Source organism: Formica exsecta, unplaced genomic scaffold, assembly GCF_003651465.1.
Source record: "Formica exsecta isolate Colony F162 unplaced genomic scaffold, ASM365146v1 scaffold107, whole genome shotgun sequence".
Taxonomy (NCBI): Eukaryota; Metazoa; Arthropoda; class Insecta; order Hymenoptera; family Formicidae; genus Formica; species Formica exsecta.
The window spans coordinates 55,192-73,279 of NW_021848410.1; the positions used below are offsets into that span (position 1 = coordinate 55,192).

The window sequence follows — 18,088 nt, forward strand, 5'->3', positions numbered from 1 at the left end:
CTTCAGCAATCCCTTGATACAGTATATATATACAGGGTGATCCGGAATAACCGTTTCTCCTTAAAAGATCGTATTCTTGAATCAATTCTAAGACAATTTTTCCTTTACGAAAATTTTGTCCGCTGGTACAGACAGCCACAAAGTGCAACTTATGAAGGCGAGTTTCTTTGATACAAACGATGAAGATATGAGCGAGGAAATCAATCACGACATATTTCCCTCCGTACAGAAAACTCTGACCCGTTATTTTCCGGATGTTACGGAAATTAAGAACGACGAAGCTTTGTGCAACACTACAACGTTGCGATCAAGTATTATCATGAATGAAATACCGTTTTCCACGAGCCAAGAAAATTTACTCTCTATATCGGGCAAAAAGTTGCAGCTGTCGTGCGTCAATGCAAAAAACAAGCAAGCAATTATCGAGAGAGTAATCCCTCCAATTGCAGCTACTCCAGTTACGAGTGTATTAAAGTATCACTATGAAATTGTACCACTCAAACAATCAAGATTGAACAAATTGCGATTTCGCTGCATTGCCGACACTGGTATACAGATGGGCAGAATGTTCCGACCGAGTTGGGGAGCCGGATTGACATTATTGTCCTTAAGCACGCAGGAACAGGCAACTAAGGTGCAACTACAAAGCACATTCAGTCAACTAAGTCATTATGTTTCCGGTCGTTTAGCCAATGATATTACATCAACGGCGATCGTTCAACGTCTGCAGATTCTGAGCGGTGACGAGCACGACATAACAATGTTCAAAGATAGCATAGAGCGTCATTTGAGGATCCAGCTGGATCATTGCGTGATGGGTCACGAGAGAGATTGTCCTATTTTCAATGTAGCGACCGATAATGCAAATAGAGCGTTGCAATTGCATTGCACGTTGGCGCAGGATCTCGTGGAGAAGGAGCAAAGATTGAGCGAGAACATCAATGATGAACATCGTAGCATCGCTGAACGATCATTTCGTCAATACGCGAGTATCGTGTGGACGTTGTGCGTGGCGCTTTGGGGAAATTATACTGATCAGGATGTAACTAGTAATGCCAACGAAGAACATTATAATGTCATGGTGAGGAGGGAAGCGGTAAGCGAATGGTTAAAGAACGTGGTACAGAAAACGGTCGAGCAAGAAATAAAAAATGTCGACGGTGAAATTAAGAATTCCCATGAGAAGATGATACTATCGCTGCTCTCGGCTTGTAAACTCGAGGACGCTTGCCAGGAAGCACGAAAAGCTGGAGATCATTGTCTGGCATTGTTGATGGCGCAACTACGAGGCGGCATGCCAGTCAAGGAACTTATTAAACAGCAACTTGCGTTGTGGCAACAGACCGATGTAGACGAAAATCTCACAATCGATCGTCTGAAATTGTTCATGTTGGCGGCGGGGGAACCGCTCATTTCCAGCAAACATGGAACTATCAATGTGTGTGAAGATTTGGATTGGAAGCGGGCCTTTGCCATTCATTTCTGGTACTTATCGTCGCCAACGTGTTCAATCACGGACGCCTTGGATCTTTATGAAGCGTCGTTCAACATGACAGAGTATACTCAAATATACGCGGCGATACCAGAACCTGAATATAGAAAAAATGATTATGATGCCGAGTTAAGTACTGGCAAGCAAATATACGATCTTTGCTTTCATCTGTTGAAATTATACTGTACAGGAAATCACGATCTGGGAGAACTTTTGAATCCGTTATCCTATACCGCCAATCCTTTGGATTACAGACTGAGGTAATTTTAAATCAAAGACATTATTTATAATTTGACCGAATAAGCGTTGAATCGTATAATAATTAATTCTAGCACGATCAACAGCAAAAAAACAAGATCAAATATGGTTTTAATAATAGGTGTATCAGAAATCTTAATGTTGAAATATATTATTTAGATTTGAAAGAAATATGGTCGTAAATATTGAGATGTATCAGAAATGTCTTAATGTAGAAATATCAAAAAGAATTTTTGGAAAGATTTAACAATCAAATTGAAGGAATAAAGGCAAATAGAAACCGATTGCAAGTTACAAAATTATAGTAGAAAAATTACAATCATTTTATTAAAAAAAAATAATTCTGGATAAATAACATGTAAGAAATAAAGAGCACTTATAATATACGAGAGAAAGAGAGATCATAAATTTTGTAATCAAATTGAGATCAAGAGATCATCTAAAATAAAAATCAAAACGTCTTGCAACTTTTTGGATTTATTTGATGTATGAGATGGCGAATATATATTATTAACTTTTCACATTTATATTTTTTTGGCAGCTGGTTAATACAACAAATACTCGTAGCTCTGGGTTATACGCATCTTTCCGATCATGTTGCCGCATTAACGCATACGAATTTTGCGACCCAATTAGAGGCATACGGACTTTGGCATTGGGCGATCTTCGTGATGTTGCATCTACGAGATTCGTCTAGACGACAAATTGCTGTAAAGGATCTGCTATTACGTCACATTGAAATAGACGATTCTCCGGAATATGTGAAACGTGAACAATTTCTGAAGGAAGAGCTTGGTATATCGTCAGTTTGGATTCATCAAGCTAAAGCCATCAAAAGTAGCATCGATAAAAGGTACTTAGTATTAAGATTTTTGTGTTTTTATTGCAGCCATATTGGGTTGTATTTCAAAATTTACTCCTTAGAGTAGAGCATTCGATTGACCAATCAGAATAAAAGAAATAAAGAGTTCTTTGTCTTAATTGATCAGTCAAATGCTACTTTACTTCAAGCAGTGAATTTGAGAACGCAACTTTGAATTATGACATTAGAAGCGAGAAATTATATAACTTTCTATTTTTTACGAAATACATCAAAATAAATAAATTTTTTAAATACGGTCTCTCGTGTTCAATAATATGGATTAACGAAAAACTCTCTTGTTGATTGTTAATTAATAAATAACTGTAAATCTTAGTCACCATAAATTTATTTATTTTCGGTTTATTTTCGCTGAAAATTTAGGACATATGCACAAGTGATTTATAAATGAATTTTTAAAATAGGAGAGCAAAAAAAGTTTTCGGTGTATTTTATTAATTTTTATTATCAAACATGAATAGTGACATCTAAAAAAAGTTATTTATTTCGATGTATGTTGCAAGACATAATATATATATATATATGTATATATTAAGACTCTTTGATTGATAATGAATTATGTCTTGCAACATTCACACGCACACACACACACACACACACATACATACGCGCGCACACACGCGCACACACACACACACACACACACACACACACACATACACTCGTTCCTTCCTTCTTCCTCTCTTCTTTTTCTTCCTCCTCCTCCTCCTCCTCCTCGCCTTTTTTCTTTTTATTTTATTTCACACCCTCGTTATTATACTTGAGGTTAACCCGTGCACACACACGCACACATACGGCACTCGGAGTATACGACGACGGATCGGCCAACACCGTCGAGCATAATCTCAACGGGACGCGGCCGCGGCCACGACAACAACGTCCCCGCGAAGCCGCGGATACGGGATGCAGCACCGGAACCTCGCGCGATACCGCATCCTAATTTATCTCACTTGGCCACGCGCGCACGTACACACACACACATTCATACCCACGGTCAAAGACGCGACGAGACCCCCCCACAAGCCGGATGCTCCACGACGACTCGCGGCGACTATCGATGATACTGACGAGGACGGGACCGTGTGATGCGAGCGGGACCGAGGACCGAGCCACCGAGCGTGAACCAGAGCGCGCGACGGGCAGCCCGCTCGATTACCTCGCGTATCCGCCGCCGCGGCGCTTCAGACGCTTTGGCGCGCGATTCAAATCTTGTCCCATATAGAGAGAAAAATCAGATTACTCTGTACGAAAATTTTGTCAGAAGCTTAGTTTTTAAATTATAAAAAGAAATAGTTAGCGAATTACGGGACGAATACAGAAGATAGGCAGGGGTGGCGCAACTCACCGTCCGATGCAGGCGCTTATGTGAGGCGCTCGCTACAGCTGATCCAGCGCTGTTTGCTACACGCGATGGGTGTGTGTGTGTGTGTGCGTGCGTGCGCGCGCGTATGTGTGTGTGAGAGAACGTGTATGTGTGTATATTACGCGTACACACATTCTCACATACACACACACCCATCGCGTGTAGCAAACAACGCTCGATCAGCTGTAGCGAGCGCCTCACGTAAGCGCCTGCATCGGACGGTGAGTTACACCGCCCCTGTCTACTTGTCCCATAATTCGCTAACTATTTCTTTTTATAATTTAAAAACTAAGCTTCAGACAAAATTTTCGTAAAGGAAAAATCGTCTTAGAATTGATTCAGGAATACGACCTTTTAAGGACAAACGGTTGTTCCGGATCACTCTGTATAACAGGTAGCGATATAATAAATCACGTAATTCTCATACAATAGATAAAACTCGAAATTATAAAAACTTAAAATACATTAACACGTGATCATTTAGATCTTTTTTATATTTTTATTGTGATTCGCGCACAAAATTATTAAGTAACTTAAGAAGTGTATATGGCGATATATATAATGCAATCCAGTAGAATGTAGGTGAAATTAAGAAATAATTCTGTATTCTTTAGAGAAACATTTCATACATATATTTTTTTTGTACAATATATTATCACTTGATAAAGGATAAAATTGGACATCTTTTAAAACATAGTTTGAAATACAACTCTTCTGGAATGTATTTTGTATGACATATATCATATAATATAATCATTATTTGTTCATGTATAGTATATATTCGTATATTCAGATACTTCTTTTCTAGCTAATGAAATTTAGATAAAAATATGAATCGATGTAATTAGTAAATATAATATGTTTTTCTACGTACGCGCGACAGACTTGTACATTATGCTAAGTTGAAAATATTCAAAGAGATGTATTTTGGAAAATTCTTGACGATATGCGCGCGCAAGAATTTTTTCCATTATTGGCGGAACGGATACTTTTATGAATGGAAACGAAAATAATTATATGTGGTTACGATAGAGGAAAATGATAGAATACATATATGTGTATAAGGAATATTTGTATAAATGAAATTAAGTTTTTCACTCTTTTTAAAATTGAAATAAATAAAAAGAAATATCTCCTCTTAGATACACACGTACGCACGCACGTTTCTACACACACGCTGCGCGCGCACACCACACACACATACACACGCACGCACGCGCGTACACACATACACACATACACAAATACACATATACATACCGTTTCTGCATATTATAGGCAGAAGTTTAAATGGAACACATTTTGTATACGAATATAAATACAGCACAATATAAAAATTATATATAGATATATACAACTGTCATAAAAATTTTCTTTTATTAAATTTAGATTTATTATTTGAAGATATATAACATTTATAAATCTGTTTACATATTTCCTACGATTTACAACTACATAAATGATTTCTTATCACTCTTCAATGTGAACGGATCCGTTAAGTACACATTGAAAAATTTTTAATGGATATATATATTCTCTAAAATGCTTAGTTTTTGAAAGAAAACAGGTGTACGGGTGGTCTAGGACACCCTGTATATACACCTATGTTTTCTTATCAGTAAACGCACATTCTAATATTTATTCCATCTATAAGAAAAAATATTAGAAAAAGATTTTTTTAGAAAATTAATATTTTATGCACAAAATGATTTCTCATAAAAATCTAGATATATATTGTGCTTTATTTTATAAATTCGTATTTTTTAATATATGAATTAAAAGAAGCTTAATATCAACAAAAATGTATATTTTTGTTCAGAAATCGGTCTTGTACTCGTATCAGTGGCAACTGATATGTTTATCTTAATATCTATTCTATGGATTAACACAAACTTTCTTTCTACTTTATAAGATCAATTATCTTTGAATTTAAATGATTTTTCAAATAAAAGTATTTATGTATGTACGGTGTGTGTATATGTATGTGTGTGTGTATATACAAAACATTTGCATAAATTTTATCTTTTAAAATCAATACAACTTCGTTTATAAAGTAAAAGTATGCATGTATATATATATGTATGTATGTATGTATATTACATAAAAATATAATTAATCAATTATTAATTGCCAAAATCAAAATTATCGAGAAAAAGTTATATTCACTACAAAATCATAAGCTAATTATTTATTACTTAATTACTATATTTTAATTAAATATTTTGAGAAATTATTTTAAATGATTGAGAATCGACAAATGATCAACAATTAGCCTTGTGCCGAGTATATCTAGAATTTGTTATACATAGATATTCGATACTCAACAATTTTATCCCTAAATAGCTCTGACAAAAAGAGATTTTTCACGTCCCAGCTATTATACAATCTGCGCGCATAACGCTATTCCTGCCGTACTTGGACAAGTATAATATGATGTTACTTCGCCTCGCGCCGTCAAGAAAGGCTCTCGCTGTCTTTATGTAAGATATAGATATATGTTAAATCAATGATACCGGGCTTGCGCCGCGTTAAACTCCCGTAACGTGGCGTAAGGTTGCAACTGCTACCCCCGCCAACGAAACGGTGCCGGGTACCGGGCAGCCTCTCCCTCCACCATCTTCTGTCGCTTTTATCCCTTCTTTCTTCTCCTGCGTGCTCCGTATCCACCACCTGCCACCTATACCCTTCTCACGCAATATACCCCATTACTCCCTTTTGCCTTTCCCATCTTTCGATACCGCGACTCGCGAGACTCCAAGCTTTACGAAACGAATTGCAATGGCCGAGAAAGCTTCAACAAATTTTAACGATTCCAGTCTAACAGTGGTTGCTGACATGCTGATATTATCGCTATCGCTGCTATGGGTGTTTCATTAAAAGGGTTCTTTATAACTTTTTGCAGCATTGCCGCAGAAGTAGTAGAAAGATTCACACTTCTTCTCCTCCTCATCCCTTCTCGCTGAAATAAAACATACTCTCAAAACACCACGAGCTGGCTCGTTGATCGTACATCATAGACATAGTAAAGAGTAATGTGCGCGCGCCGAGATACTGGGAGGTGATGGGAGCAACGGCGGAGATGGTGATAGCAGTGGGAGGTGGTAAGAGCAGACGATAATGGGAGGTGGCGGCGGCAGCGATGGCGATGGGAGGTGGAGGCGGCGGTGATGGTGGGGGTGGGAGGCGGTGAAGATGGGAGGTGGTAGTGGCGGCGGAGATAGTAGCACGACGAACGACGTGATACGCCGCGTTGCGCGTATTTCTGCGCGATTTTTTTACATTGCGCGAGCCAAGTTGAGGTGGACTCGTTCATAAAATGTCGCGAAATCGTGCGTCGATTTTGATCGTCGGTTTACGTTTCGCCCCTTAGATACTCACGCGCTACCCATCTTTTCCGCGCGTGCTACTCTCTGCTCTGTCCGCTAAAGCCCCGCTCCAATCTCCTTTCCCGCCGCGTTCGACCTTCTTCTCTTTCTCCATTTAACCCTCTCGCTCCCTCCTATCCCTTTCCTTCTCCCCCTATCGTATATACCACCCATGTTCCATTCTTTCTAGTTCTCTACGCGTTACGGCGTGAACTACTACTGAATTCGCGCGACAACGCGGCGTCGCGAATTACCAGAATAGTGAGTGCGAATAAATCGCGTCGTCGACAACGGTAGCGGAGGCGCAAGGAGAAAATATGCCGCCTTCGCTAAGCGCAATGAAATCATGTGGTCGCGCTCGGCTCCGGAGGAGGCAGTGACATTTCAAATGCACACGTTCCGGAACGATACACATAGCCCGGAACGCTGCCGCCGCCGCCTTCCTCCTTCCGCCTTCCTCCGTTGAAATGATCGAATCGACGGACGGACCCGTCATCGTGGCGCATGTAGCGTGGACCACTATTGGCGAAAATGGAAAAACATCAGAGATGAAGACGAAGCTTCATCACTGTGTGTGATCCGATTTTGCGACTTGTACATATATTTGTACACACGTGCGAGCGAGTGACAAATCGAGGGTTACGAGTTCGCGATATTAGTGAGTAGTAGGCTAGATGCGCTTGAGATTGAGCCGGAGGAAGAACGAGAGGAAGAAATCCGAACACGGTGGCGACCTATGGACGATGCGCGAAGATCATTAAATCGACGGGCGTCGAGCCGGTACGTCGTTGGTCCCTGGTCCCTGGTTCGACAATCGATCGCCAATCAGACGAAATTATCGCGAGGAAAAGGGGTTTACGCAGGCTACGTGCTGATAACAACGAGAAAGGGGGAGATAGAAAGGAATTCGAGAAATAATTGTTGAGAACTGTTGAAATAATGTTCCTGCGCATTGACGACAGGCTACTATGCTTTGGGATACTGTTTCTATTATGGATAGGCTCGAGTTGTCAGCAGGAGGAGGACATACCCCACAATGAGTAAGTGTTCGCGCTTAAGCAATTCCTTATACTTAGCGATTAAACGATAGATGGTATGAAAAATAACCGGCAGACTTGTGCATTGTCGGACATCGATGATGCATGAGGAGCCTAAAAGACAAAAATGCAAGAAAGGAGGGATGATGGAAAAAGTGAAGGAGTGGTGGCGCGGTAGATGTGCGAGCGATCGGACGGATGGGGTGCATAAAGCTCGACGAACAAAACTCGATAAGGAGTAGAAGGAGTGCGAGGGCAAAGGCAACCAGGTAGATGAAGGCGAGAACGAGCATGCGGTAATAGGGTGGGGAAATAAAGGAGCGCACAAGGGAGGAAAGGAGGGCGAGTAAAAAATAGTGTTAGCGAGAGCGGTGGGAGGGGGAGAGAAGACGAGAAACGTCGAGGATATGAGCAATGTTAGAAGAAAGGCGAATATGCAGGATTGAAGGGAAGATAGCAAAATGAGAGAAGTAAAAGAAGGGATATAAACGGAAAAATCTAAAAGAAAGATGCATTGGACTCTGGAGAAAGAATAAGAAATACGAAGAAATAGAGAGAGAGAGAGAGAGAGAGAGAGAGAGATATGGAAAGACAATTATATGCGAAAAGCGTGAGAGGAGGCATAGAAAGGAAGCGCATTAATCGGTTGCTGTTGGCTATATATATGAGTAAATGGAAAACGAGATATATAGAATGAAAAAGAATTTAAGCATGAGAAAAGATTCAATATAAAAAAATTTAATAATTATATCTTTTTAAGCCTAAAAAGCAGTTTCTCTGAATTAAGGAAACAAACGACAAATGCGCAAATTATACAACTGTTTATGCATATTGAAATTGCAACAGAAAATCATCTGCTTTAAAGTAATTAAGAGTTCAGCAGATGATTTTCTGTTATATAATTCTATATATTATTATTAGAAAATATAATTATATATTTTCTTTCTATTATAATTAATTTGTAACATAAATTTTGCGTGAGAGACAATATTTAGCCGATTTATATTTTTTATCTTAAGGCCTTTTTTTCATGTGTATCACAATTTTAATAAAGAAAAGTATAAAAAAACATATTTATTGCAATTATGATTAATTATTTTTTATAAATTATTTCTATTAATTAGCATAAAATGATAATGTCATAAGTTAATAAAAAGCGATAAATCTTAATTATTAATTTCATATATATATACATATATTCTGTTTTTCTTTTTTGCAAATCTTTTAATCTTTGCTGAATGTGCATGTATTTAAAATTTAATAATAATATTATAATTATTACAGAGTGAAAAACTGGGCCTTGAAGTTTGGCGTGGATTTATGGGAGTTTGGTAAACAAGTGACCAAAATGGGCGAGATACAGAGAGTAAGATAATATATATACATATATACATATATACATATATATATATATATATATATATACTTTTCTGTTCAGTTTACTGTGCTCTATGTGCTCACGAGCGTTGTCAAGGGTGCTTTGAGACACCCTGTATATATATATATACAGGGTGCGGCATTTATAGCGACGCACGCAAATATCTCGTAAAGTAAGCAAGATCGAAAAAAATGTTTTATACAAAAGTTGTAGGGTTCAGAAGGGGACACCCACCTTGTATATATAATATATCAAAAAAACACGTTAGATTCGATAGATTATATATAGGTTGATATATAATACATAGGTTGATCTTTCATAAATACTCTAAATTTTCAAGAGGAGTGAATATTTTTGAATGCAAAAAGAGACGAATGCGGTAAATGGCTTGTCATAAATTACTCGACAAATACAAGATGTTTCGGTAAAGGTGCGCAATCGTCTCGTGGACATATACAGCAGGTAGAAATAACCCCATAAGTTCTTTAAAAATTTTTTTCTACATCTTTACCGAAATATTGGTCTTTAAAGTTAAAATTTGAGAAGCATTTTTCTTAAATAATTTTTATATCAATCTGCAAATTTTAATAATTTGTAATAATTATTTTTATATTAAATAAAGGTTTTTAAATTATCGTAATAAATTTCTTGATATCATGGAGAGTTAAGAGCGAACCACCTTTAAATCATCTTTTAACTTACGAAACTTTGAAGTTGATATGTTTTGCTTCCTCATAGAGGAAGCTTTGTTTTCGTGACAAAATTTTTTTCCGAGTTTTCTATGTTAATGTGTTTAGAATGTTCCAAAACGTCGAAAAATCATATTCCTACGCAATTTATTGTATAACCTCTAACTTCCGCAATTTTTGAGATATTAAATTTTTTTTTACATGGATAAAGTATCATTCAAGGATGGTTGGTATTGAATTTGATGAGAATCGTTGAAAAGGTTCATTTTTTATAAAATTTTTAATTTTTTGAGAAATGTCTGTACAGATAGTTGAGATATTGGATTAAATTTTTTTACATGAGTAGAGTATTATTAAAGGATGTTTGATATTGAATTTAGTGAGGATCGGTGAAAGAAATCATTTTAATTTTTATTTCGCTCACAAAGCTTCCTCTATGAGGAAGCAAAAATTGAAAAATCCACATGCTTAAAGCAGCTTAATTTTATTTTTAAATATTTTTTTAGATTCTCCACATCCTTTTCTAAAAAAAGGTACTCTTGTTTTATTTCGTAAAAACTATGTTCGAGAAAAACACAGTTACCAATACAAAGTAAACTTTTATTCGAATAATAGGGCAATGATTTTGAATGATACGAAATTGCATTAATTGTATTAAAACTTATTGAAACGAAATAGATTTAACCGAAATTATAAAGAAATGCTCGATATAACTTTCCCCTCTTCTAACGCATTTTCGTGCACGACGGATTAATAACGATTGCTGCATCTGCCATAATATTCCAGAATCATTTCTTATGTGTTCACAATTATAAATAATTCTCTTCAATAATTATTATCTTGTATCAATCGATGTTGCATAAACAAAGCTTTTTAAATGAGCCCACAAGTAAAACTACAATTGGATTTAAATCAGGAGTTCAAAGTGGCCAAGAAATAGGTCCTTCTCGACCTATCCATTGATTTGCATTCATCTTATCCAGGTGCTCTCTCATTATTTTTTGTGATTTCGGCTAAATCTATTTCGTTTCAATAAGTTTTCACACAATCAATGCAATTTTGTATCATTTAAAAAATCATTGTTCTATTATCTGAATAAAAGTTTACTTTGTATTGTTTAAAGGTGTTTTTCTCGAAAACAATTAGCTTTTTTAAAATAAAACAAGAGTACCTTTTTCTTAGAAAAAGATACATAGAATCTAAAAAAATATTAAAAAAAAATATATATATATGTATATATATAAACGTACAAACTTCAAAGTTTTAAAGTTGTTAGAAGGCTTAAAGATGGTCCGCGCCTGGTTCTCCGACATAGTATCAAGAAATTTATCACATTATTTTAAAGATCTTTACATATTATAAAAATAATTATTACAAATTATTAAAATCTGCAGAGTGATATAAAAGTTATTTAAGAAAAATGCTTCTCAAATTTTAACTTTAAAGACAAATATCTCGGTAAATGCGTCGTAGAAAAAAATTTATAGGAATTTATGGAGAGTTATTTTTATCTGCTCTACATGGCCACGAAAGATTGCCCACCTTTGCTGAAACACTCTGTAAATACTGTATATAAATACTCCGTATATAAATATTATTTTTAATAATAGTTTCTATATAAATTTATGAAAAAAATAAAAAGATGCTTGAAGTTGTAAAAAACTTTGTTTATCAGAATATATATATAACAAAAAAGTAAAAAAAAAAGTTTTTTTTTGTGTTTTGCCAGACATTTGACGATTTTTATGCAAAAATTCAATATTTAGTAAATAGCATTCTTTTCTAATAATTTTTTTTTGTCAATTAAAATAAAAAATTATTGGAAAAATGACGACAAAAAGATCAATTTCTGAAAATTTGTGGCATTTTTTGCAAATTTTTTAAAATGTAAAAATAAATTTTTTCAATAATATTTAGATTCAATTAATAGATAATTTAGTTACGAAACATTCTGGTATCTATATTTTTTCTCGAAAAATCAAGGTACAACTGAGAAAAAATATAATTTTGAAAAAAGATCTGTTTAAAATTTCACAATATATTTTCAACATAATAAAAAGTGTCAACTTGATGCATTGTCAGAACTGTTTTGGATTCTAAAATATGGTATCGAGAAGTTTTTCGATAATGGGTAGATCTATATTTGTTGATAAGACAAAAATTTTTTTCCGAGTGGACTACATATCGCTTTGCATGTCTTTTTCAACACTTCACACATAGTGCTGGCTCTTTTTGACATTTAAATTGTTGATATTTAAATATATTTTTAGTATTTATGATTAAATATGTATTTAAATATATAATTATCTGCACATTTTCAATCATAAAAAAGCTATGCTTAAGAACAATTTTCTATATTAATGTGTGGACCATTCTGATTCTGGAATAGTTAATAGAAAACAATCGTAAAAGAAGTCTCTAATATAGGTATAGTTGATAGATAATCGATATAGTAAATCTTGCCATATATTATTATGGAGAAAGTGGAAAAAAATGCAAAAAGCGCCGAAAAGTTAAATCGTACATCTTTTTTTTCGTTTTTTAGCTCCCAAAAGTAATTAATTTTTTAATATTTTCAATATTTTTTAATTTAATAAGCAACAAAATATTTCTAAAAAATCGCCTTATAATAAGATATCATTAAAATCCAAAAGTCGATTTTTTGTCATTTCAAAAATACTCATCTTACTTAATTTTTTAGACTTAATTTCGTTTTTAATATTTAAAATATTATTAAAAGACAATGATAAAAAGGTTGATTTTTATCTGGAATAAATAAATACGTAAATAAATCTTATGTTTTTTGAATTGCTGATAATGAGTAAGATAGAATTTGTATTCGTCTAAAGTGATAAAAATGTGCTGAAAATTAAGACAAATTCTATTGAATTTGAAATGAATAAAATCGAAATATTAAATATAAGGTGAAAAATATGATGGTAAATATTTAGATTAACGTATCCACCTCCAATGATTTTGACCTTGACATATGTTGTCAAGGTCACTGTCCTGAGTAACATTCAAGAGGTTTTAGCCGTCGGTCGTTGTTTATTAAAAAGTTATTAACAAAAGAATTTAAATGAAATGTACGTAATTTTCAAACAACGTGTATATAAGAATAGTGAGTTTGTATGTTGACCTACTGTAGGACTTCTCAATATTTATTATTGTTTACTAAAAGCTTTCACTTCTCTATTATTGCCAGTCTTTGTGTTACTCTTGTCGAATTATCATGTATTTATACGAATTTCTACATTTAACCGATCAATTTTTTACAATTATGTCAAAGTTATATCCACTAGTAAACAATAGAATTAATGAAAGTGAATAAATATTTATATTGTTTAGAATAAAAAATATTTAAATACTTATTATATCGACGCCACTTCTAATTTTCTTTTACTTGAGAGTACAATGATTATTCTTAACATAAAATGATTTCATATGGGTTTTCAACTTTCTACGCCTTTACAGCGCATATACTTTCGGCTTGTTTTAAGCCAAAGGACAGGGGGAAGGGTGGGGGGTGAGATAGACCTTGCTTCGGGTGGAAAGTCGAAAATCCATGTGGAACAGAACAATTACAAATTTTGTTTTGGACCGAAGCAACTATTTTCTGTTTTAACAAAAAGACTTTTCAATATATCAACGATTTACTCCTTTAAATAACTTTTCTTTGTTTATACATGTACTATTTCCACATTTGAATACTTAAAATAACTGCTATATTTCTCAAACTTTTTTTGTTAATAATTTTTTAACGAACAACGAGCGACGGCTAAAACTTCTTGGATGTTACTCAGAACAGTGACCTTGGCAACATATGTCAAGGTCAAAGTCATTGGAGGTGGGTACGTTAATCTAAATATTTACCAATATATATGATAAATAACTATTAAAAAGATAGTCAATCTTTTCATTGAAAATATCTTAAAGTTTCTTTTTGCTAGAGAGATTGCATGCATAAATTTATATAATTATAAATATCTTAAAATATAGTTCCCTTATATCACTCTACAGATTCCACTAAAGGAAAATTTCTTATAAGAGATAATCGACATTTGAATACGATACCTATTTTGCATAAATACTTAAATAATATATGTATTTAATGTCATACAAAGCCTCATCAATTTTGATGATAATATGTATGTATGAATGAACTTACAAATACGCTACATTATACAATAAAAAATTAATAATATAATAGAGCTCTGGACAAAATCTATTTTTAAGAAAACCTAATGCAAAAACATATAAACACAATCTTCCTTTTCTTCTTTTTTTCATTATCCATCTTCAGAACAATTATTTTGATGCATTAGGTCGAGAAAAAAAGATCGTGAAATAAAACTAAATTTTTTTTTATATTTTCTCTTTTATATGCAAAATTTAAAAAAATTAAAAAGTCGATACATTTGTTGCAAAATAGATGTGCAAACGTATATTTGTGAAATATAATGTAATCTGTTACATTTACAGAAATTGGTGGAGAGCGCCGAGCAAGCCGCGGTATCGGTGCCAAAAGAAGGAAATGTATCACCTAAGTATTACGCTTCGCATCGGCTTAATAACTTCGTTACTGACGGAAAGAGTTCCGGCGGCGCGCAAGAAATGTTCCTCACTGTAAATCGTCATTTTGACCATTTAGCAGTGAATGTTAGTTTGTCTGCCGTGCTTTTGCCAAGTGGGGTTAAAGACAGTGGTGAGTATCACAATAGATCATCTATTCTCAAAGTGGCGGTCGCGACTCCCAGGGGGGTCGCGGTGGTATATCAGGGAGGTCGCGAAATAAAGTGTATAAAAATAAAAATAAAAACACATTTCCTGAGGAAAACAACACAAGACTTATCGTTTTGTACATATATATTTGTGCGGCCACGTGCACATGCATCGCCAAAATAATACGTGTTTGTAGGGGGTCGCGAAATGTCAATTTTATTTTTTTTGTATTTTGGGGGTCGCGGGGCTAAAATGTTTGAGAAACGATGCAATAGATAATTCTAAGGAATTATGATATATAATTAATCAATAAATGCAGATATTTGTCAGAAAATAGTGTTATGTACGAATCTTAACATATAGGATGTCACTATAGATAAGTCGAAATAATTGGTAAATGGTAGGGAATACGAGAAAAACGAAAAAACTTTTATGTAGAATCTGATAATGAATTCAGTCAAAACTCCACACTACATAGCACATAGTGTATACTAGGCTGCTATACAAAATTACCTAAATATAAAAATATAAGCTAAATTATAAAATATAATATAATATTTTTAAGAATTAAAACCCAATAATGATGTATTGTCACGTTACCCAGCAAGCAAAATGATGCAAACTTTGCGCAAAGTTTGCAGCAAACCCTTAGCAGAATATACAATAACCATTTCATCATCCAAAAGTATTTATATATTATATATTTCGATATTTCACATATATAACAGCTTCTAGTATCTACTAGTGCGATTCAGGTGTAGTATGAGTAACCAAATACCCTATAATAACGCGAAAACAAATATTTTTTCTGAGTTTTTCAAGATTATATCACAATTATTTCATGTTTTTCAAACAGTTTTTGTTTTCGTTTTAATACCATAGAAGCATAGAAAAAGATGAGTTTAACAGATTCATTGGAAACGATCTTTAAGCAATTTAAGGAATAGAGAAATTGTTGAAAAAGACGAGAGCCAATATCTCTAAAATAAAGTATAATAAAGAGAATAAAACATAATATTTTATTTATAATACTTTATTTACAAAAAAAATATGCTTGAAATTTCAACCTCCGATGCGCGTATATAGGGTATTCTAAAAACATCGAATGTCCTTTTAATAACAGATTTTCTATTCAATTTGAGGACGATTTTTCTTGAGCAAAAATGTCGAAGCATTAATAATTTTCAAGTTATAAGCGATTGAAAAAAAGGAGCTTTTTGCAAATTAAACTTTGTGGACTTAAAAGATTCACAAAACTACATTCTTCAGTTAATTTCAAGAGGAGTTTTTAGTTTAAGAGAAGAGACAATTTTAATTTCAGATGTAGTTTGTATATGATGATGTATGCGCGTGTATACGTGTTCGTGTGCATGGCGCGCGCGTGTGTGGGCAAAAATTGGAAACTTGCAAAAAATAATGACTTATTTGACATTTTCGCTGAGAAAAAATCGTCTTCAAGTTAACTAGAGAATCTATCTAAAAAAAACAGGGTGGTTTTGACACTTTATTTTTCTGTGTATGTGTGTGTAACTGTTTCTTTATTATTAACACCGAATGTGGTGGGGGCACCATTATGTTGCAATCATCCATTTTGACATATTGACGAATTTATTTCTTTCAAAGGAATTGTTATCTTATTTTGAAGAAATGTTATACATATATACAAATGTTATAGTGCATTTAATGGGCCATTAAAAAGTGGACTAATAATCTTGTTGTGTAGAATTCAGATATTAAGACTTTAAATTTGTTAATGATCTTGTTAATGAACTTATCTCATCCAGTGTGTCATTTTTAGCCCAATAATGCATATTATGATGCATATTATTGTTTTAACGCGTATTGCCATTTTTTAAAATTGCTTTATTATTGAATATAACTTTATTAAATAACACATATTTATAATATTATTCTTCACTTATTTATGAAGTAAATAAAATAAATAATAATGTGTAATAGAGATATTTTGATTCTTGTCTATTTCAATAATTTCTTCACTTCTATGATATTGGATTTTTTCAAGGTCACTTCAAAAGAGTTTGTTGGATTAATTTTTTTTCTGCGCTTTTATGGCACTAAAATAATAATATATTGTTTTGTTTAAAAAGTAAAATAACTTTAATATAAAATATAAAAATAAAAAAAAATTGCATTATTAGATTCTAGATAAAAAATAATAAAAGAAGAGATCTTTTTTCATTATTGTCTTCTAATTTTTTTCTCTTAGATATTAAATTTTTTTATTGTTTAGCAGTTATTTCAAACAGCTAAACATTATACATTATAGATATTTACATTTTTTTAATTGCTAAGTCCAAATTTAAAAAAATTGATTAATAACTGAAAAAATATAGTTTAGGTTAATTATTCTATAAATTGATCGTTTACTTTCAGAACGTGATGTTGGTTCGGGCATTCAATGGAGCGAATATTTAGATCTATTGTTTGTTAATAATTATGAGACTGACCCTACACTATCATGGCAATATTACGGAGCGACGGCAGGATTTCTACGTCGTTTTCCAGGTATTTAGGCCAATTTATCTGTATACAGGGTGTATCAGAACAAAGTGGTACAAGCAAAATGGAGATAGTTCTTCATGCTAATGCAAGTTGAAAATGTAAAATGAAATATTTTCATATAATTCGTTTTCGAGAAAATTGATTTTAAAGATCCGTGTTTACAAATAAACAAACAGAAATAATTCTGTGTTGACAAGATTCGTTGAGTTGATTCGGATTGTTAAGTGCACATGTATTCGGATCTTCAAAATAAATTTGTTTAAAAAAGCAGTCTTGTATGTGAAAATATTTTTATATTTTTAATTTATATTTTCATGAAGAATCACTATTATATATCGTGTATACAGGGTGTAAAAAAATTAAACTGACAAATTTTGAAGG

The 18,088-nt window shown here is 33.5% G+C and overlaps 2 protein-coding genes across 2 annotated transcripts in view; both read left to right on the forward strand.

Moving 5' to 3' along the window:
• The first annotated feature begins 7,218 nt into the window (after positions 1-7,218).
• Positions 7,219-8,950, forward strand: LOC115234345. Its single transcript, XM_029805365.1, has 2 exons — positions 7,219-8,398; positions 8,472-8,950. Exons 1-2 carry the CDS (start codon positions 8,298-8,300, stop codon positions 8,635-8,637), a joined length of 267 nt encoding a protein of 88 aa, XP_029661225.1. The 5' UTR covers positions 7,219-8,297; the 3' UTR covers positions 8,638-8,950.
• A 5,976-nt stretch (positions 8,951-14,926) lies between these two features.
• Positions 14,927-18,088, forward strand: part of LOC115234324 (voltage-dependent calcium channel subunit alpha-2/delta-3) — a gene marked incomplete at its 5' end in the record, with an annotated part of 79,427 nt that continues 76,265 nt past the window's right edge. The window contains 2 exons of the mRNA XM_029805332.1: positions 14,927-15,167; positions 17,579-17,710. Coding sequence (XP_029661192.1) covers positions 14,927-15,167; positions 17,579-17,710 — 373 coding nt within the window. The remainder of the gene's footprint in view (positions 15,168-17,578; positions 17,711-18,088) is intronic.